Consider the following 23,431-nt stretch of genomic DNA (forward strand, 5'->3'; position numbering starts at 1 on the left):
TTTCATTCAGAGAACATCCCTTGCTTGTAAAATAACAATACTATTGGTAATAAAGAGAAAGGGGAGAAGGACAAGATCATTTATTTCATGTCTATCAGGTGTCACTTTCAGTTCTTATGGTACATTTTATCACTTTACACAAGGTAATTGTGCTATTTTTCTCATGTCTGCAGAAACTTCCAAAAATCATGATTTTTTCCCAGTAACTGTATGTTACATATTGAATGGATGTGCCCAAAGTCATTCAACTATTTCTCTATTATTATGAATTTCAGCATATGCTTACAAATAAAGTCATCAATTCCTTTGAATTAACTCTAAGAGAATTCTTAGATCTTAACTCTCTATCAATCCTTTATGAACAGACACAAACCGCTGAACTATAGTTCAAAGGTCATATGCAGCTAAGGGTGTGACTTGGTGGCAGGACACTGACCTAGCATGTGCAAGGCCGAGTCTGATCCCCAACACAGCAAAACACAAACTGTAAACAACAACCACAAAGGCTATTATGGAGCCCATTCCTACCAATAAACAGCGTGAGAGCATCCTGAGACTCTTACTCTCCATGAGTTCTCCATTGGCCTACTGAAGAATACATGAGCACTCTGCTGGTCTCTGAAATAGGTCTTTGTAAAGCAAAGCTGATCAGAACCAAGAACAGCTACCCCCAGAGGCCAATGGAAAAACTGTTTTCTAACCCAGCTAGCCTAACTACTGGTTTACATGGAGTATTATTAAATTCTTCAAGATTAATTGCTATGCTGAGATTCTGTTAAAAGAACTTCAGTCTGTCAAGAAAAACATGGTAGCAAATCAAAACACAGTAAATGCTCCCCCATTTGCTTTCTCCCTTACCGCATGTTAAGAGCTCCTGCTTCACCCCCGTGACTGGCTGGGCCTGCAGTGACTTAGGATAAACACACCTGGTGTCCCGCACAGTGATGTTCCTCTCCTTTACCCAGCGATGCATCCACAGTATGTTACAGTCACACAGTAGGTACTCAGTCTGAAATTCTCTGTAACACACAGATTAGGACGATAGTAAACAGCATCATGTAGCAGCTGGGCTCTGTACTGGTTTCTTTCTGTTGGAACAGCTGACCTTTTCGTTGTGAAGCGCAAGGCACAGACTGTCAACTGGTTAGAGTCTCTTTTCAGTGCCCTGTCATCCAGAGTGCTGGATCTCACCAATACCTCCCATGATCCTAGGACTACTTCTGATCAAAGTTGATGGAAATCAACAGAATGAAATACTTCTCAGGCATCTTGCTTCTCCCTCTTCTATGCACCACGTCTCAAACCCTGGGGCCCTTCTGGCAAGATCCTAACCCACCCTATCAAGCCTTTACCTTTTACTGTAAAGCACTTGATAATAATTTGGGGTCTTGCCAGGCAGTGGTGGTGCACGCCTTTAATCCCAGCACTCAGGAGACAGAGGCAGGCAGATCTTTGTGAGTTCGAGGCCAGCCTGGGCTACAGAGCGAGATACAGGAAAGGCGCAAAGCTACACAGAGAAACCCTGTCTCGAAAAACAAAAACAAACAAACAAAAAAATAACAATAATATAATTTGGGGTCTTGAAGCCTTCCCAAATTTTACATCACTGCCATGTTCTTGGCCTAAATGCTGCCACTTTTACTGCTGATATTGGCAATGAAATAACAACATAAAGGAATAACGGACTACTATTCTGAGGTTATATTCTGGACTTCTGAGTAGACGGTAAGCTCTTCAGAGGTGGGGACCATTTTATGACACTCTTCTCCTATGCCCTGGATGACTCCACATAGAATGTAAGACCAACAATACTTTAAAGTCAATATGAATGAAAACAGAGACCATGCATTTAACAGAACACTTGAATGTGGCCTTGTATTCTTGTAAGAAAGGCAGATTAAGTTATCAGCCCATTCATGTGAACACTCCTTTCACTAAACAACTATCCCTTGATGCACAATATAATGAATCTAGCTAACAAAACTAACTGTGGAGACTGCCTCTGCCAGCATGGCATATCTAATAGAAGGAAGAAAGCATCAGTATTAACTCAACTCTATGGAATGTTGAGCCTTAAAACAAATGAACAAAGAGCACAGATGAGCACTCTTCTAATATATAATTTGTTAGCACATGGGGTCATCTCATAATTTCGGCCAAAACAGTGGGGGAGGGGGAGGATACAATGCAGCACAAAGGTAATGAAGTTTAAAACATAATCAAAAGAATGGCTTGATGTATTTCTAACTCATAAGTACTGCCATGTAAAAATATTACCAATGTCTCCCATTTCCTTGATGAAATCACTTCCCGATTCCTATGACTGAGGCTCAAAAGCCAGGTTATCCTCTGCCACCTTATTTAATGTCAAGGGTGTGGCTTGGTGGCAGAGCACTTGCCTGGCATGTGCCGTGGCTTAGATCCAACTCCCAGCATTGGAGGTAGGAGTTAATATATCCTGAACAGAGGCATCTGGTAAAGAAAGAGTTCCCTGGAAAATGACTCAACCCAATAAATTATACATAATGAAAATGTGATAGACAATTTAACTGTGATTCTCACAGAAATCAGTGTAATTTATAGGTTGAAATAGAGTAATGATTATCTGGAAATATAGATAATTTTCAAACATGATTCCTTTGCAACCTCTATTTGAGATAGACAAAATAATCTATATAATTACGGAGAACTGTGAATTTGATCTTACTCAGAGGGACTTCGCAATAAACACTCCTAAGAATATCAGTAACAAGCTGGGGATTTATGTGAGAGAAATGATGGGACAGAACTGAATCCCGAAGGAGTCCCAGGATGCATTTTGCAGAAAGAAGAATGGGCTATACTTTGGGCATTTAATTAGTCAATTAAATGAAATTAAACGAAACTTCTGGATCTAAAAATTAAGTCATGAGAAACAACTGCCACCAGTTTATTTACCCTGACTACAGTTGGGAGGGACACATTCCGAGATGGCTATCTTGGTTTGAAATATGAGATTTACCTCATGAGCTTCAGGCCAGACACTGGCTCCAGCAAAGGCCTAAGTTTTGACAATTTGTGAGACACTTCTCATGAAATCTCTTAAGCTACAAAACCACTGTTTGCTTTTTTTTCCCCAACACTGAATATAAATTAAATACAACAAAGAATTCTTACTTACAAAGACCGCAGTGAGCCAAGATAATCAAAAGTTCCTTGAGACAGTGAAGTAAACAAATTCCCTGAAAGGTTTCTGGGGGGAAAGAGAAAATAGTTTCACTTTTAAAATACTTAGCAACACATCACTTTTATTACTCGATATTGTCTCAAATAGCCTATGATCAGAACAAAATGTAATGAGGAATTTATGAAAGCTACTTGAATTCTTCTACAGGAAGAGGGGATGTATAAATGCTTCCATGAGGCTGGAAGACAGCAGTTTTCAGCCTGCACAATGTACTAGGCAAAAGCTTTAAACACTTCAATGCTAAATAAGATTCTTCTACCCAGTATCAGGAAAACCTAGCATTCCTTATGGATGCCCCAGTAGGATGCCTGCTCACATGTTCAACTGGGATCATTCAGGAAAGTAACAAATAAACGTTGAAAGAATGCCCTTCCTGGTCAGCAGTAACCAGCCACACACCAAGACTGAGCAGACACGATCACAGTAATAAGCCCTGGGGCTGGAAGGACTCTCGGTGTACAGGGCAACTATGGCCTCAGACACACTCTATAAGCTCTCTTGGCCCGCTCCCAGCCACACGCTTTACAGTGTAAACCCTTCAGCACGTTGTATGATTAAACTCAACAGTATTAGTGTCGCAGTGGGAAATGGGCTAAGGGCTACACAAAAACTATTGGACTAAAGTATCTTCCATGCCCGATTACCCGCTCAGGAGCTGGAGTAAAGCAGGCAGTATATGTCTTATTTAGGGGAGTGCTTCCGGCAGGGAGGGGTAGAAAATAGGTACCCCATGTTTCTTTAACCTTTGTTGTTGTTCTTCTTTTTTTTAAATATAAGGTATTTCCATGCATAGGAAAGTATCTTATTTAAAAATTTGACAGGTTAAGGATATGGCACACCTGTAAGAGGATCAGTATGATATTAACTTGTACTGTTGTAATCTTCAAGTTAAATTTCACTTTATCATTAAAAAAAGAAAGAAAATGGGAACTCAATAGTGGTGATAAATGTTCAGTATAGAGGGCACATACTCTGTGGGTTCCTGACATTAAAGAAGCGTGGGGGTCTCTGGAAAAACTGGCAGCATCATTCAAACACCACGAGGTCTATTCTGTGCACCAAGGACAGATAAATTTAGAGTTCCTGAGAAGGGGAGGCAGGGGCAGAACAGAACACAGAAAGGGGTACAGGACACAAGTGTGGGGGTTGTGAACAGGCCAAGCTCTCCTCTGAGGTATGGGCTGCACCCTCAGTGTGGGAGGGAGTGCCACCTTTGGGGAGAGGGCAGAGAATGATGGTGGAGGGGGAGTGTGGTGGTATTGTGTTCCCCAAAATATTGTATACTCTAATAAATTTATCTGGGGTCAGAGAACAGACAGCCACTAGATACAAAGGCTAGAAAATGGTGGCACTCACACCTTTAATCCTAGCATTCCAGAGATAGAAATCCCTCTGGATCTCTGTGAGTTCAAGGCCACACTGGAAATAGCCAAGCATGGTGACACACGCCTTTAATCCCAGAAAGCCAGCCTTTAATCCCAGGGAGTGGTTGTAGAAAGCAGAAAGATATATAAGGCGTGAGGACCAGAAACTAGAAGCTTTTGGCTGGTTAAGCATTCAGGCTTTTGAGCAGTAATTCAGCTGAGATTCATTCTGGATGAGGACTCAGAGGCCTCCAGTCTGAGGAGACAAGACCAGCTGAAAATCCGGCGAGGTGAGATAGCTGTGGCTTGTTCTGTCTCTCTGATCTACCAGCATGGACCCCAATAACTCGACTCAGGTTTGATTTTATTAATAAGAACTTTTAAGATTCCTGCTACAGGGGAGTTCCCGCTCATGCAATGGGATCCCGGGTTGGGATGGAGCCCTGCTACACACAAACGCTAACACTCACAATCAGTACACAATGGTCTCCAGGGAGATCATAGGACTGGCGTGGTGAGATAATGCACTATAAGTCCTTAATCTGAAAATCTGAAATCCAACGTGCTCCAAAATATTTGAGCTCCGTGACAACAGCATGGAAAATTTTATACCATGAAACCTGTGTTTCATGCAACGGAGCGTTTAAAATATTGTGTAAGATTATCTCCAGGCTCTGATTACGAAGTGATTATGAAAGAGAAAAGAATTTCACATTTACATTTGGATCTCACCTGCAACATATCTCCTTGTGCATTATGAGATCTCTCCTCAAGTCAGAAACACTCTGGTCCTAAGCATATCTGGTAAGGGATTCTCAACCCATCTTCTATTCTGAGGACACTATATCTTATGACCCAGTAGTAAGTTTCCTGTCGCTGTGGCTTCCACAAGGCCTACAGATGCTATTTTAATGAACAGGCCACTATCTTCAGAAACTCTTGGGAACCTACTGGTTCAAATATCGTATGCTTTAATAGAGTAGAAAAGGTACTTACAGCCGAACTAGATTGGTGAGTCCTCGAAATATGTCGGCGTTCAGACAACCTATGCGGTTGTTTGTCAGGTCCCTAAGGGAAGGGGGAGAGGGATGACTTGATTTAGTTCTCTCAGCTAATACAGGTCTGATAGATTCCAATTCAGGTCAAGAACGAAAGACCCTTCTTTTCTGCATCTTCCTTCAAGTGAGATACAAACAACACTCCCAAAAAATAGTTCTGGTTTACCTTCCTTCTGGTACACACAGGCAAGATACTATTTAATTATATTTCTACCATTTACTCTATGAAATTATTCAAGATAAAACTACAGTAGTAAAATAAGATTCACTCTATCTTACTATGTGCTAGCACCCCTGAGATGCCCTGCAGAGTCAGTCAAGGGAGAGGGCTCGAGAACTCAGCCCAATCATCAAACAGCATTAGCAACTTGTCTTTTATAACTCCGTCCTTTAGATACTCAGACGTTCTGACTATAATGAGGGGGAGAAACACTAAATTAGCTTTGACCTTACAAATCTGTCATTCACTCTCAAGCCAAATGACTTTTAACCACATCTAGGTAATAGCCCAGTCATTCTGCAAGCCCGCCCTAATGTCTAAGGGTTCCTAGACCTGTCACCCTCTAAATAATTCCTTCTCATAAATCTGTATCAAGTGCCCTCATTTTTATTTATGCATAACTATTAACTATTATTTATGATGACATGGGGGGAGCAAGCATGAGCACAAAGCACACAAGTGCCACAGCATGCGCGTGGAGGTTGACGGACAACTTTTGGGGGCCGGTTCTGTCCTTCCTTCCTGTATCCGTAAACTGAACTCATGTACAAGGCTTGACCGACAAGTGCTTTGCCTATGGCCCCTCTCCCTGGCCCCTTTTTTACTCTCTTCCTGTAGTTCACACCTGGAACAAGGAACACACTGGAGTTTACATTTAACCAGGGTTGCAGGGAAAACTATGTAACAAGGCAACTTCAAACTTTCACCTGCAATGGCAAGCCTTTCATCTTTGTTGGCGATCATCAGTAGACTTTACTAACTGGGGGGGATGTGTGGGGGGGACTATGATGAATCATTCCTTTTATCAGTTGTTACATTTTGAATAATTCAATTCACTTGGAATATTAATAGAGAAATTAGAAGCTTCTCTAAACGAAAATCTCAAAAATACTTTTCTCGACAGGCGGTGGTGGTGCACGCCTTTAGTCCCAGCACTCAGGAGGCAGAGCCAGGTGGATCTCTGTGAGTTTGAGGCCTGCCTGGTCTACAGAGAGAGATCCAGGGCAGGCACCAAAACTACACTGAGAAACCCTGTCTCAGGAAAAAAAAAAATCCAAAAACCTTTTCTCTTTCCTCTAATGTCCACATCATTTTGAGACAGAGAGAAACACACCCTTTGTTACACTCAGAGTTACACTGTAACAAAGGGAGGAGGGTCTTTAGAGTGCTCATTTCCAAACAAAAGCTGCTAAATTCCAAACCATGTACTTGATCACCGCAAAGAAAACATGCATTTGACTATAACTTCTAAGATCAGAGCAAGTGACCTGGGTACCTCCTCAATGAGTTTCCCCTTCCTTATTTCAAAGCCATCCTACATTATCTGGCAGAACAGGATGTTTTTGCTCTGGTTTCCCTCTCTTATGGCTTAAGGAATCTTAAGCCACACAAAGCTTGCTCTCGGCTCGTATAGCTCAAGCTCCTTACAATAGTAAAGCCGAGTATTAAATCATGTGGGATTTTTTTTTAAAGTGGATTTTCCTTTTATTTCTAGGTTTTACAGTTTAAGAAAATGAGGTATCATCTTGTGGGCTGTTGCTTGAACAAGCGTGTTTTGGTCCCTATTCATTATCCTAGCTCACTTCTGAGCTTTAAGTGATGTAATTACCACTGACTCTTCGGGAAACAATTTCATTATAGCTCTACCTACTTAAATGGAATTTAGGTATTGATAATGAGTTTCCATTTGGATGGCGGATCAGCTTAAGTTCGTTGATAAAGCAAAGAAGAAAGCGAATGGGTTTGAGTTTCAACTACTCCTGGTAGTTTATCTTTTAAAAGCTACTTAATCTTCCTGACTCCAATTATCTATAACTACAGACAAAAGCATGGACATTGACAAAAAACACTGTGTGTGGCCACTGAAATGAATGACCTAAAGCTTTGCCAGAAAGAGTCTGGGTCTGTTAAAAAAAAAAAAAAAAAGCTAGCAACCATTAACTACTAACTACACGGCTATCTTCACATCCCACTACGTCTACACGTAGGACTCTTCAGCTTGCAAGCTGTATGCCATAAGCTCAATTACAAGTCAGCTGTTTGGAATTAAGAATGTATTTTCTGGCAGGAAGAACACTGTAAATGGCAATTACCTTCCAAGGTAGGAACACCAGAAGAGCACTTACTGTGCAAGGCAATGCAATGCAAACAGGCTAAGGCAAAACCCAGCACAATTACCAGCAATTAAGTTAAATGCTACTGAACGAGATTATTAAACTTCTCAACGGCGGTACTTGAGACATTATTTAGGATAAGGAACTAAGGCGAGAACCCAAGGTTTTCTGAGGCCCTTTCAGAACATCGTGACGAAACTGTCTTTTACTGACTGTCTAGTTCCTTTGGCCTGTATCTCTGCATGGAGGTGTTAGAAGCATTGCCCTTTCCAACACCCAAACAGCTGTGAAGACCGTGGTGTGGACCACACATGAAATAGGTAACATGTGATGATAACAGAAGTAAGACGTTGGAGGGGAACCATTATGGATTGCAAGCATCAGTTCCTGGGAGGGATGATTCAAACAGGACAGGGCTTTATCACTAATTCTTCATTGACCTGACTATGCACAGACTCAGAGCCCATTTCCTTCATCCTACTTCTCTAAAAACAGTATCATTCCTTCTTGAAGAGGCTCAGGAAGGCAGAGGAAAAAGTCACTGTCTGGTGGCCATTTGTTCCTGACTCTTTGCCCGCACTGTATAGCGTATGCACCTAATTGTCTCTCTTTGGTCTGTCTTTTGTCATAAAAATCCAGACTAAGCACTTAGGAGGTCAGTCCTCCTCCTTTACACCTTCTCACTCACATTGAGTCTGCAAGTTGTTCCAGAGAAGTGGGAATGTGGAAGCAGCCAGTGCCCAGCAGCTGTCCTCACAGAGAACAGAGTGGAGGATGCTCTATGTGCCTTTAGTGCTGTCACTTTCCAAATGTGAGAAACTAGCAGGAGGTTAGCTTTCAGAGTAATAAAGCTTACTCTTTAGGCTTTGAAGTAAAAACACACAAGGAAATGGCAAGCCAGTCCACCATTAGTGGAAAGCCTGCATTTCTGTGATTCAAAAGATGTACAGTTTGACCGGAATCATAGCTTGAGGACTGTCTCCACAGTAGTGACGGCTACAGAGCTGACATGATAATGAGTTTGTTAGTGTAAGAGAGGCACCCAAAGCATACTGATAGAACACTTAAATCCTCTCTGTTCTGTCGGGGACCTGGCCAGAGGAGCCTCTTTTGTCAAGCTGGAGTTCACTGCTATCGATAAAAGGAATGGTTCGGACTCCCAAGCAAGCAATTCAAAACTCACAATCTCTTCAGCGATGACAGTCCCCAAAAGGCACCTGGGGCTATCCTGCTAATAAGGTTGTTCCGGAGGTCCCTGTGAAAGGTAAAGTAAGAGTCAAATGGTCAATGCTTCATGAAATATTTCAGCATACTACACTTACCTGCCACAGACACAACCTCCAGTATGGGAGAAAACCACAGCAAAGAAGGTTAAGCCAAGATCTCCCCCAGCAGTGAGTGACAGAGTAAGAATTCAAATTTGAGAAATCTGACCTCAAAGCTTTTGTTTCATCAACAAAAGCAGATGTCATAAAAGGTACAGGGTCCTTGTAGTACACAAAGTTCCAGCCAGATCTATTTCTTTTGTTTTTTTTTTTTTCCTTTTGCCGTTCTTATGTATGCATGGTATGCATTGTTTGTAAGCATACTTGCAGACATGGGGGTGCAATGTGCATGTGGCTGCATGTGCAAGTGCATGTGGGTATGCACATGAAAGCCCAAGGCTGATGTCAGGAATCATCCTCAATAGTACTTCCTTCTCACTCATTAAGGAAGGGTCTCTGAACCAACCCCAGAGCTTGCTGATGGCTTGTCTTGCTGGTCAGCTTCCTCTGGGCATCTCCTGTCTCAGCCTCCCCAGATTGGAATCACAGGCAGGCTGTCATGCCTACCAGGCATTTATATGGATTATATTCTGGGTGAACCAAACTCACCCTCCCATTTACAAAGCTAGCATTTTAACCGCTAAGCCAGCTTTCCAGGACCACTCACCCACTATGTCTGTAATTTCTTCCTTAGCATGCTATACTTTGGTTACTAAGCGCATCGTTGCTTAGGGTAACCAAACATCCCTAAATGGAATTCTTAAAAAAAAAAAAAAAAAATCCTTAAAATATACTCTGAAATTCATGTGATTTGTTTTGTTTTATTTTCCCTCCCTGGGATTCTATACTGAAGTTCTCCATAAAGTGAGGTTATAAATACACACATTATAAATCACAATACATAGCCCAAAGCAAAGACAGAGGAGGCCTGTATCGCCTGTCATTTTATTCTCCTTCTCAAGCAGTCGGACATTTCCATGCCAGTACTCGACCACAGCAGGGCAGCGGTGAGTTTCAGAGTCATGTCTCCCTATCCACGAGAGGGTCAGGCCTCTGAAGACAACCCAGTGTGAGCTAGAGCTCCGCGGAAAGGCCAGTACTTCCCTCAATCTCCTAGTACCACACACATTCCTTCCAGTAGGTGGCCCACCCAGATGCCCTATGTAAGCCTGTGTGTTAGGACCAACTCACAACCCTGTCCACTGAGTCAGTGTCCTCTCTGGTCATCCATCAACAAGATGGATGGCAACAAGCCAACAGAAAATCCTTCAGCTGTTCTTCTCCCCAAGTCCATCTCTAAGGAGAACAGCCTTGTCCCTACATAGCCACTCTTGACTCTACTGCGCCACTTCTTTTCACACATGGCTTGGTGACATACACATTGACAGCCAAACAACAGAGATGCTCAGGTGAATGTTCACCAAGCCAGAATGACAGGTCACTCTAGATTCCAAAGTCCCTTCCAATTCAGCTGGGATGTAAAAGGCCATCCTGGAAATAGATCCTGGACTTTGACAAGACCTGCTGCTACAACATGGAGGTAACCTGCACCATAGGTATCTAAGAACCATGGTTCTACCAAGGACAGTGGAACCCATGCTCAGGCAGTGTATAAGACTTAGACACAGTCCTCTGGCAGCCTTCTCAAACCCACTGGAGCTCAGAAATAACCAGGATCCCTTCTCTACTTATGTTCAAGAACAGACTCCAAAGAGTAAGCCTTACTAAAGCTGAGCATAGAGTCCTGGGTTTTCATCCATCCCCTCTGAGAGGCACATTCCACATCACTGCTCTACCAGCTAATGAAAACTAACGGCTGTGCATTCGGACTCACACATCCTTTTCTTTCCTTCTTGTTTTTCTTCTAAAAGCTTATTCTAATGACCAACGCAGCAGAAATACAATACAGGGACTGCATTCTGGGAAGGTTTCCTGGGAAAATTCACACCCACACATTCTGGTAAGGCTGGTCTGTGCTCATCCGTGGCAGAAGTCACTCACTCACTCACTGTAAGCCAGCATTCCTGATGTGTCACTGACACTGTGGCTTTCCACACTGCCCATTCAGGGGATGAGATAGACACGAAGTACTCTGGACCACTCCAGTTTCACGTTTATGAATCCTGTCTGTGTCTTGGCCTCCACTGAGTTCTGGTACACTTACTTCCTTGAGTGTTATGATTTGAAAAATGAAATGTCCCCCATGGGCTCATGTGTTAAATACTTGGTCTCTTGTTGGTGGCATTACTTTTGGAGGGGGTGGAAACTCTGGGAGATGAAGCCTCATTGGCGGAAATGGCTCAGTAGGGGCGGGACTTTGAAGGTAAACAGCTAGCCACCAAGCCTTTTCTCTTTCTCTGCTTCCTATCTGCTTTAGGATGAGATGCTTTCACACACCCACCCAATGTTCATGTGGACTGAAAGGGGGCAAAATGAATCTTTCCTCCTCACAAACCCTCATGCACAAAGATGAAGAAAATTCTGTCAAGTTCTTGATGTCAGGATTTGGGCACATCTTGCATGCAGCAGGAATTCATTAAAGGAACTAAGTAAATTTATACCTAGAGCAATTGAAAAATTGATAACCAAACACGCCATGAAGTTGGTCATCATTAAATCAAGGTGCTTGAGGTAATATTCTTTCAGCCTCACTGGATGTTGAAAAATGAAGTTGAAAAATAAATTATTGTATATGATAATAATGTCTCAAGTCACTCAGGTCTTGTTCAAGCCCCATGGCATTATGTGAGCACAGATTTTTTTAACGCAGTTTGCAGTGGATATTGAGCACAGACTTTTTGAACAGTGTATCCTATCTCCTCAGCTATTCTTCATTGCAAGTGATCTTCCTGAGAAGAATCTTGATCATGTCTCTATCTGTTAAAATCTCCAAAAGTTCCCGACACTTGAGAAAAAAAAAAGTCTTTAAAGAAACTTGCAAGGATCCCTGAGACCATGACCTTGTCCATCTTTCATATGACTCCTTCCTTCACACTCCTGCATTCAAGTCTTCCCATCTTCATTTACTGTGGTCACATTTTACAATGTGTCTAGAAAGGACCATTTCCACACTAGACATGTAGTCAAAGGCAGAAAGCTTCTTTGGCACACTATAGGCTACTAGTTTCTATCACCAACGTCAAGGCCTATAAGACCATGGTCTACTGTGGCCTAGGGAAATGAGATAATCTACAGAGGGCAGGTTGGTAGACTGATAAATGGATCAAACAATAAACCAAACCTGGGAGACAAAATTACATGAGCAACCCTTAACTGTACAAATACATAGTTGTTCAGTCAACTATGGGAAGCCACAAAATCAGCCATTCATCCACCAAGCCAGACAGAATGAAGAACGTCTCACACAACATTAACACTTCTCAGAAACAACAATGCCATGATCTCTGCCACTGACATCCATGTGGTACTTCCAATACGTACGTACATGATGTACTGGCATATTCTAATAGTAATGTTGGGTAGTAAATTGTTAATCATTATTAAACTGCTGAATATGAATAAATTGCTGATTTGGGAGGTAACATGGTCCTTTCCATTCTTCAGCAATATGCAAGCTTTCACAGAATAAAATTTTCTTTGTCCCAACTTTCTTAAACATATCAGATCTTAACAGTAGGCATACATCAGAAGCCTTGACTGTCTAGGTCCTGTCTCCCCACTCTCTAAATGACCACCACAGCATACCTCAAAGAGGTAAGAGTTTAGAGGAAGCCAAACAAACAAAAACTCTGCAAATAGAAATATATAATATCAGCCCTATTTTTTTAAAGGATAAGTTTCCCTTCTCAGACTCTAAACAGCTTCTACAAGAGGAACTGATTTCACTAAAGCAGTTCATAAATCTGTGGTCAGTGATAAACTGTGTATGTTTCTACAAAATACCTCTCATGAATAACTGAGTACTGTAATATGATTTAAAGATACACTTTTTCCTTAATAATAAAGAATTCTTGACATATTATATAATATTTAATAATAGCCATATTAATCAGACACTGCCAAAAGATATTTATAGTCAGCCTCTCTCATTTAACATTTCTCTCCCCAACAATGCAAAGTGTGTCTAGTCCACAGTAGTCCAACTTTAGGATGCAGTGCTAAATCACAATGCATTAGGTCATAACAATCTACCTGAAAAGAAGCACACGATGTGATTTTACAAACCTGAAGGCCTGTTTCAAGAGCCTGGTGTAGCTAGAGTATTCCTGGTCCTGCCTGGCCCACGGTCAGGACAAATCTCTCTCACCCACCAGTCCCACAGTCACTCAGACCCAACCGAGTAAACACACAGAGACTTTTATCGCTTACAAACTGTATGACCGCAGCAGGCTTCTTGTTATCCAGTTCTTATATCTTAAATTAACCCATATCTATTAGTCTATAAGATGCCATGTGGCTCGTGGCTTACCTGTACCTTACATCTGGCTTTTCATGGGGGTGGCTGGCAGCGTCTCTCTGCCTCAGCCTTCCACTTCCCAGAATTCTCTTCTCTGCTTGTCCCACCTATACTGCCTGCCTGGCTACTGGCCAATCAGCATTTTATTTATACAGAGCGATATCCACAGCAGCTTGGTCTCATGAGGGAACGTGCTCCCTCAGGCTTGTGTGTAAACACTTGGCCCCCAGCTAGTGGCACTGTTTGGGGAGATTGTGGAACCACTAGGGTGGGAGGTATGGCTGGTGGGGATGTGTCGCTCGGAGCTGGCCTTTCAGGGTTACAGCCAGCCTGCTTCAGGTGGAACACTCCACTTCCTGTCTGCCATCACTGTGTGGCTGACCAGTGACAATCTCACACAGCTTCCAGCAGGTGTTCCGCCTAGTTACCACCATGTCCCCGTCTCAGTGAACCGTATCCTCTCCGACAGTAAGCCAAAACAAATCCGTCTACCATCTTCTTGGCAGCAATGGAAGAATTACCGCTGGGGCCTGAATGGGAAATGTCCTCCAGAGTCCTGGGCATTTGAAGACTTGGTCCCCAGTTGGTGGTACTGTTGGGGAGGTTTAGGTGGTGTGGCCTTGCTGAGGAAGTCCGACACCAAAGGAGTGCTTTGAGAGCAAAGAGTCCCACCCACTTCCAGGCTGTTCTCTCCGCTTCCAGCTGATGGCTGCAGATGTGAACTGTCAATTTCCTGTTCCAGCTGCTTTGCTGTCCTCTGGCTGCCAGGCTTCTCAGTCATGGCAGATTCTTATCCACAGGGAACCATAAACCTAAAGAAACTCTTCTATAAGCTGCCTTGGTCACCGTGTTTTACCATGGCAACAGAAAGTGGGAAAACACTGACTTCTTCAGGGAAGAACACATCATACATGGGATGAGGTGCCTTGAAACCCAAGTATCACCACCCTCGTCTCAGCCAGGAATGGCAGTGCACACCTGTCATCCCAGCACTCCAGGAGACAGGGGGCTCTTTGCAAGTTCAAGACCAGGACTATAAACTAAATCCCTGTCTCAAATGTAGTAATAATAATAAAACTATCATTGCATATTAAAAGGAATGGAGAAGCAAAGCAGATGTGGCTGGCTCCATACACCTCTCAGCCACCATCCTCTGCATGGTAGTGCATCTTGCTCATTCGTGACATGGTATCCCAGGTGCCCAAAACCCTCTGGGCACAGCCATGAAGAAAAGAAAAAAAAAAACAGAAAAAAACACTGTATTCCTGTATCTTCTTAGAAACCAAGAACTCTTTCCCCAAAGCCCCTCTCTGTTAGGAACTAAAGAGACTCCATCAGCAGCTAAAAAGAGATGCCAGGTTACTCTAGTGGTCCCAACATAACACAACTGGGAATGAACCACACTGATCAGTAGGAAACGAGAGCTTCCCTAGAGTCTGTCTGTGTATAAGCATTTTTTTTTTCTCTCTCAAAAAAGCATGGTGGTATTTTGGGATTCAGGTATAAACAGGCCTCTGGCTAAAAACATTTAATTCATCTTAATATCAACCACAATGGCAACTTAATTTGTTTCAAGTAGTATGTATAGAGATTTATTATCAACAAAAGGCAGAAAATATGGTCAAAGACAAAGACAGTTAAAAACGATGCAGAAGAGAGGCATAATTCACAGCTCAGCACAGAGTATTAGCCATGCTGGCTACATTGTTTATGGTGGACGTGAACAACCACATGAAGCCAAGCAGAGTGTTTCTCTACACGACAGACACCACTGGGAAACCACGAGTACCTATGTCCCTTCCTTTGACCACACGAACTTCTTCAATTATCAGCTCAGCAAATGCTAAATGCCTGGCATGGTGCTGCATGCTGGGATATCTGCCAACAACACTGTTTTGTAAGGAAGAATGGCTGATGAGAAGACGCTGTCTTCTTCATTCTAACGCTGAGTGGTGTGGAGTCAGCACTGAATCCTGCTTACAGTCACTCCTCACCCCACTCTCTGATGACCTGGTCCTAGCAAACGTGGGTTCCTTCTTCCTTCCTCTTGACATTGAGGAAATCCCTTCCCTCAAGCCCCAGGTACATCTCCACTCAACCAAACTGATCCAAATACCCATTCCTGAACCAACCACAGAATGTGTAGAAAGGATTAGTCTCAGCACAGTCAGGCCTGGAGTTGAGGATGCAGCTAGCATCCTCTGGACACATGGACTGTGAGGACTATGACAGAAACACATCAATAGAAACAGTAGGGGAAAAATGCACACTCCGTCCTGAAGTGCCAAGGAAGTTTTTATGCATCTACATCTGTTTGTGTGTAGTGTGTCTCTGCATATCCACATGCTTTGCACATGTATGCATAAAGTATGCATATACTTATGTAAAAGTACTGCTATATTATTATGGAAATTGATGTCTATACACATAACCTAACTTTAAGACGTGTAGTAAAATGAAAAGAACAAAGCCATGCACAAAAGAACACAGAACTCTAGATCATATATGCCCAAGCAATACTTTAGCAACCGAAGCAATAAAAAGCCATGAGAGTTTGATGAAGGGCGAGGGGAAATCTGGGTAGAGAAGGTCAGAATATCAAGACAAGCAAAGAGAATTGAGAAAAACAAGGTTAGATTGTAACTTCACAGAAATGTACATATACAGTGTGGCTCCCTTATGTAAGTTTTATTGTAAATGCACGTGTACCAGGTCAATTTTAAACAGGACCCTTGAAGAGCATTCAGAACACAAGTAAACAGCATATCCATTCCCTAAAATCCACCTAAAATGAGTGCCTATAATACATCAGCTCATGAGAAAACTTCTAAGTAAAACACATTATTATATTCCAACATACTGAAGAAAACACCAGTTTGCCTAAGCAACCCCCTTGATATGTTTGCATTCTGTTTTACTTATAAGATACACATCATTTTAGAATGCACAGTTTCAAAGCATTATCTATGTTAAGTCAGTGAGTGGTCAGCAGACTGTGGTCCATGGCTTGTTTAGTTACCAGCTTTATTGAAAGAGATCCGCACGAATTCCTTCATTAGCACCGTGCTGTCATGTACAATACATCAGTAAGTACTGACTCATTGCTGTCTAGATTACTTTACCACTCCACGGGCAGAGTGCAGACACTGTGACCAAACAGAGAACCCACAAAGTCCAACTGGAATGACTAGCTGGCTCTTCCCAGAAAGCATGCTGACCTCTGACTGTGTAATCGTTTTCTCTTTGAAACATCACTTCCTGAACTTTTGCAAAATAAAATGTTGGGAAAACCTTTTAATTGTTGGGAGTTGCCAGGCGGTGGTGGCGCACGCCTTTAATCCCAGCACTCGGGAGGCAGAGCCAGGCGGATCTCTGTGAGTTCAAGGCCAGCCTGGGCTACCAAGTGAGTTCCAGGAAAGGCGCAAAGCTACACAGACAAACCCTGTCTCGAAAAACCAAAAATAAATAAATAAATAAATAAATAAAATAAAATAAAATAAAATAAAAAATTAATTGTTGGGAGTTCCTCTGGCAGGTTTACAAGGAAAACACATTAATTATATAAAATAAGGAGGAATGACCATGAGAGTATACTCACAATCTTTCGAGGAGACTTAACCCAGAAAATGAACCATTCTTCAGCTCCGATATCTTGTTGTTGCTCAGAATCCTAAAAATAAGAAAATAAGAGAAAATATATATATATATATATATATATATATATATATATATAACTTGTCTAGCACACACCATCAATATCAAAGTAACTGAGCTCATTTGGATTAAATACAGAAAGAATTCTCAGAAATCGTTAACTAGAATTTTTTAGGTAGATGAGAATAAGGTAGTTTCTTTCCCAAGAAAAGCTTCCAGATCTTGTCCCATCTTAAGTCATTCTTGTCACACTTTTATGACACATAAAAAGGGAGAAAAATGACCAGACAATAGCTACAGGATCAATATAGGGTAAAGTTGGTAACCACGTACATTCAGTCAACTTAGGAACTTAAAGACCTATGTTACAACTAAAAATGTAATAGAAAGTATGACATGTGTGTAGCCAGAGTCTTCCTGCCTTGCCCACAGTGAGGACAAATCCTTGTCACCCGCCAGTCCCACAGCCGCTCAGACCCAACCAAGCAAACACAGAGACTTATATTGCATACAAACTGTATGGCCGTGGCAGGCTTCTTGCTAACTTTTCTTATATCTTAAAGTAACCCATTTCTAGAAATCTATACCTTGCCACATGGCTCATGACTTACCAGCATCTTCACATGCTTCTTGTACTGGCGGCATCTGGCAGTCAATCCTTCTGCCTTCCTGTCCTTTTATTTCTCCTCTCTGTTAGTCCCGCCTATCCTTCCTGCCTAGCCACAGCCGATCAGGTTTTATTTATTGATCAATCAGAACAACTTGACATACAGACCATCCCCCAGCACAGCCAAGTGCAGACCATCTCAGACACCTGCACTCAGGCCCATGGTCCTAATCATCCTCTATGCGGACCTGCTGGGTAACGCCACAAGGAACCCAAGAAGGGCTCCCACAGGACATACAGAACATCCCACAGCACATGTGACCCCAAAATTACTAACCTTACAAAGAATATATTAGAGATACCAGGTTGAAAATGCTGGCTCTTACCTGCAGTTTGAAGATATGCAAGTGTGCTATCTGCATGTGTGGATGCCTGCTTTGCCTTAGCACTCACTGACAGTGGCTGCAGCAGCATTGTGGCTTTTATCTCACATGCCAGAAAAGTGTTCACTAAAAAACAAACTAAAAACAAAAACCTGCTTTCAAGGAGCCACAGGTGGGATTCCCCACAGAAAGAGACTGTTGTGTATTTTATGTTCCTTCCTTTTACAGTCTAGAATTTTCCGCAGTGATAAGCACCTGAATGTCAACAGTTTCCAAAAACAAAGTGAAAATGCTAAAGTACCTTGTTCACGAGGGTGGGGACATCCAGATGAGGAAAATGAGAAGTTCCAGTCAAGAACTACGTGAACTGCCAGTTCTTATGAGATTAGCAAACAGTGGTCAGATTTTGGAGATGTTATTTTTACTTTCATGTGTATTTGTGTGTCTGTGTGCGTCCACCGCATACGCGCAGGTGCCCTCAGAGGCCAGAAGGAGTCGGCTATCATGGAGCTATATAGTTCACAGGCAGTTGTAAATCACCTGATACTGGTGCTGGGGACCGAACTCAGGTCCTCTGCAGGAGATTGCTCTTAACTGTGGAGCCACCTTTCAGCTCCATCAGCCAGATCTGAACCCAGATAGTGTCTGCTCTGCCCATATTCCTCAACACGCAACCAACACAACTGTCACTTGGGTCAGTAAACTGCATCGCACAGGGTGTTGCTGCTCAGGAGCAGCCTTTACAACAGGCACAAGAGTCATTACATGGAGACACAAAGACTAACGGGGCACACTCAAAGGCAAGATTGTAGATATGCATGTCTGTGTATATCGTAACTTCTTAATAAAACGAGTAAAAAAAAAATAGCCAGCTGTCATCTAGCTTTCTTTGGATATAAGTCAGATTTGTAAAAGGAAGAAAGGAAAGGAGAGGGAGAGAAGGGGGAAGAGAAAGGGGGAGACCCCTGCCCTGGGATAAATATAGCAGAGTAGCTACTGTAACGTGCTTAAGAGTTCCGAGTCAAGCCTGCCCCACTCAGGCTACAGCTCTACCACTTTCAAGTTACCTTGGTCTGCAGCAAGTCATGCCAGCTCTCTCTAAGAGTTTCCTCACTCATAAGACATGAAGAATAAGGACTGTCTCATAAACACTAACAGGAAATTTTAAAAAGGCATGACACACCCAGTGAGCAGCCATTAAGATACAGGATTTGTTTTCCCAATTCTGAAGTATATATATCCTCCCTTGGTGCAGCATGCACCTTGCAATCAAAGTATCTCATTAGGGAGCATTCTGTCCTGATCCAAGGCATCACTTAAGCACAGACAAAGCCCAAAACAGTGGCACTGAGAAAAACAAGGTGCAAAAACATTCTGACTAAAATACAAGTGTTTTCTTCAACGAAACTGACAAAGCTCTTAAAAACAAAGGAAGTTGGCTCAGGCAAGGAAAATCTGGCACATGCATGTGGCCCCAAGGTCACTGTGCCAGCAGGCTTCTCCAGCAGCCAGGTAGTAAGGGAGCAAGAGCCCCCAGTCCTTATCACTCTGGACAGCCACAGCCTGAGCTCACAGTCACCAAATATAGCGTAACATCAAGTGCATGCTGACCCTGACACTACGATTTCCACATGATGCATCTAACAGACAAATGCTTGGGGCTACCAGGGCTGCCAGGGCTACCAAAGGGCCAAGACCAGGGGACAAATACAATCCAACAATGCAAATTTACGCATCCAGTAATTTGCTACCTGGGGGAAAAATATGATCATATCAATTAGGAGCAAACACCAAAATTAATACCACAGACAGAAAAGAATCTATAGGTAGCAACAAACAGACAAGAAAAACAGAGACAACCCAGACGGCATGCATGACACATGACTAGTTATCTCAGTGACGAGGCTGGCATTCACTTCTCTTTGACTATTTATATTCATGCTGTAAGTTCTGAAATATCTACAGTGAGACTCTTACTTTCAGGGTTTCTTGTTCTCCTGGTGGTGGTAAACATATGAACCTTAAGGACTTTTGGCTTTAAATTGAGTCAATTTTGAGTATATGTATAGTCTCAGAAGGAAAAACTAAAAGAAATGCTTAGTGCTTTGAGATTTCCGAGTCCCATTTATTTATTTATTGGTTGGTTGGTTTAGATCAAACAATGCTCTTACAGTGACTGACACTGTCACCTTAACATGCACCAAAAGAAGTAGAGAGAACAGTCATGTTTGGAGCCTAGATATTAACGGAGACTCTACCAAGATGACTGGGGTTATGTCAGTCACCTCACTTTGTAAGTAGTCGTCAACATCCTTAAGACTAAAACAGAATACATTATGTCAGAATGATATCCAAATCCCCCCCAGCTTCTTTTAGTTTTCTACACTAATTTATGTTCTAATAGGCAAAGCTGCTAAGTTTGACAGCAGCTAAGAATATGTAAGCATTAACCCAACAAAAAGGGGGAAGGATATACACTTCACCCAGCTCAGTAACTTCAAATGCCATTTCTGAGTGAAGAATGAAACACAGATATGGAAGAAACTTGCACAGAACCAGTGGGCACTGACTGAATGGCTCTGCCTGTGATTTGGGAGAGCTTCAGCAATGGGACTGTCATTTCCTCAGTCATAAAGCCTTTACTGCAATAAATGATAGGTTTTATTGAGGAAAGTAAAAAGGAAGACATTTCATCACACTTAAAAAGTTATAACTGTAACCTTAAAATATAGTTTACAACCTCAAGTTAATATATTCCGTCTACACATTACTGGATGTGTTTAAGGATTTTGTGCAGGAAAACAGGATCGGAAAGAATAAATCTATTCTGCAGACAGCTTTTATACTCAATTTTGAAATGGGGGGCTGTGGAACCGGCAGGTGCTTAATATCATATATCAAGATGAACTGAAAACCCATTCATAATCAATATTTTTGCTGACACCTTTGAAATCTCAAACTTGGCCAGAGTTATAGAGCTTATACAGACCCATTTCTGTTCTTTATTAATGATGTGAACAAGACACAATCTATAGATAATGAGTAGGATGCGATTCAGGCTCCCACCTCTTCAATTCAGAAACTGTATGGAAGAGTCAGACACCCACTATCATTTCACACAGGGCCAAGTTAGCATGCTATATCATCTACACTCAACTATGGAAAAGAACAAGACTTAAATGAGACAGATTTTTAAAAAAAAATCAAAAGCAAAAGGAATGATATGGATTAGATGTCCTCAGATGCCTGCGACTATTAGACCCAAAATGGATCAGAACCCTGGAAGTTACCAATGGAAACCATTCCCTAAATGGCAAGAGTCACAATATTATTTCTTTTGTGAGAGGAACTTGAAAATATACTTCAAGAGCACTAACTACTCGGATCAACCTCAGGAACATAACGTCAGGAATATAACGTGGGATGTTGATCTTAGAGGGGAAATCCGGGTAAACAATCCAATGGGGTTAGGGAAGCGCAATAAATGGGGGTGTCATGCTTAATTTTAACTGTCAACTTGACCCAACCTGGAATCACCTGAGCAAAGACTCGGTGAGGGTCTCCTACACTAGGTTGGTCTGTGGGCATGTCTGTAGAGGGCTTATCTTAAGCTGACTGGAAGACCCAGCCCACTATGGGCTGTATCATTCCCTACGCCGAGCATCCTGACCTTGGTGAAAGTGGATCAATCAAGCTGAACAAAAGCAAGCGTGTTCGCACTTTTCTCTGTTCTTGACTATCGATGTGCTGTGGCTAGCTATTTGAAGTTCTTGCCTTGACTTCCTTGTGACGATGGACTGTAACCTGGAATTGTACACCTCAGCAAGGCCCTTTCTCCTCTAAGTTGCTTTTTATCAAGCAGCTTCAGTCCAGCATCACAAATGCATCTAGGACATATGGAATGGGATGGAAGATAAGTCTACCTGGTATCTGGGAAGGGACCTCTTAGGACCAAAGTAGGAGTAGATGTATGCAGATATAATTAAGGATCTAGAAATAAAAAACATTCTGGATTACAGCAGGCCCAAATCCAGTGAGAGGTGTCATCAGACAAAAAAGAAAAAAGAAAAAAATGCAGAAAGAACCACAAGAAGATGAAATCATAGTGCAACTCAGAGAACTCCCTAACAGAAAAACAGGCAGAGACCAAAGAAATACTCAATACACATAAAAAACAAGACCAAATATAACATGTAGCAGGGCCTGTAGCCCCATTTATCAGGGTGGCTGAGACAGGATGGTTGATTATTTGAAGCTGGGAGCTCAAGGACAAAGTGAGACCCATGTAAAGTAAGTCCCATGTCTCCTTTAAAAAAAAAAAAAAAAAGAAGAAGAAGAAAGAAGGACCATGACTTTATGGACAAATGTGCATTCCCAGTCAGAAGAGAATATAGACTTAATCAAGACATTCTATGCCACTTACCACAGTGGGAAAATATAACCTGTTATGGAGGAAACAATCCCCCACATTTGTACAATGAATCAACATAACCACTATGGCAGGAAAACATACCAATGAAAACACTTTGATTCCATCTGTGAAAATCCATCCTATACAGATACATGCACTTAGGTAAAATATATTGCATGCTATATGTCACATAATTATATGAATAAAGAAAAATTATTGTCATACAGATACTAAAAACTAATTGCTAAATATTACTATGGGTTCCAATGTTTCTTTTTTTTTTTTTCCTGCCTACCAAATGAGTATTAAGACAATTAAGAATTGCAAATTCAAGGAGATAAAACTCCCTAAATAGTCCATGGATCAAGGCATGGGAGCTAGGAATATAGTTTACTTGACAGAGTGCTTGCCTATCATTCACAAAGCTCTAGGTTCAATACCACATAAACTAGACATGGTGGTTCACGCCTGTAATCCAAGCACTTGGGAGGCACAGTCAAGAGGAGCACACGTGCAAGGTCACGTGGGGGCAACATGAGGCCCAGTCTCAAAAAAAAAAAAAAAGGAAAAAGAAAGCTAAGGCATATATTCTTTCATATAGTAAGTCTATGTGTTGACAGGTCTAGTTTACTCTTGTACTACAAGCTATAGTACAAATGAATACACATTAAGTTTATTGTGTAGACTAATGTATGCCCTTCCTACAACCTTC

The 23,431-nt window shown here is 42.0% G+C and overlaps 1 protein-coding gene across 2 annotated transcripts in view; it reads right to left on the reverse strand.

Moving 5' to 3' along the window:
• Adgra3 (adhesion G protein-coupled receptor A3) overlaps nucleotides 1-23,431 on the reverse strand; it is a 107,868-nt gene that overhangs the window by 54,401 nt on the left and 30,036 nt on the right. Inside the window, exons 2-6 of one of the 2 annotated variants that reach the window (XM_028865896.2) lie at nucleotides 17,263-17,334; nucleotides 9,166-9,237; nucleotides 5,587-5,658; nucleotides 3,161-3,232; nucleotides 859-1,019 (exon numbers count right to left, since the gene is read on the reverse strand). In XM_028865896.2, the coding sequence (XP_028721729.1) occupies nucleotides 859-1,019; nucleotides 3,161-3,232; nucleotides 5,587-5,658; nucleotides 9,166-9,237; nucleotides 17,263-17,334 (449 nt within the window). Of the gene's footprint in view, nucleotides 1-858; nucleotides 1,020-3,160; nucleotides 3,233-5,586; nucleotides 5,659-9,165; nucleotides 9,238-17,262; nucleotides 17,335-23,431 lie in introns of those variants that run through there. The other variant, XM_028865897.1, reaches the window with a different exon arrangement.

The sequence above is a fragment of the Peromyscus leucopus genome, chromosome 10 (assembly GCF_004664715.2).
Source record: "Peromyscus leucopus breed LL Stock chromosome 10, UCI_PerLeu_2.1, whole genome shotgun sequence".
NCBI lineage: Eukaryota > Metazoa > Chordata > Mammalia > Rodentia > Cricetidae > Peromyscus > Peromyscus leucopus.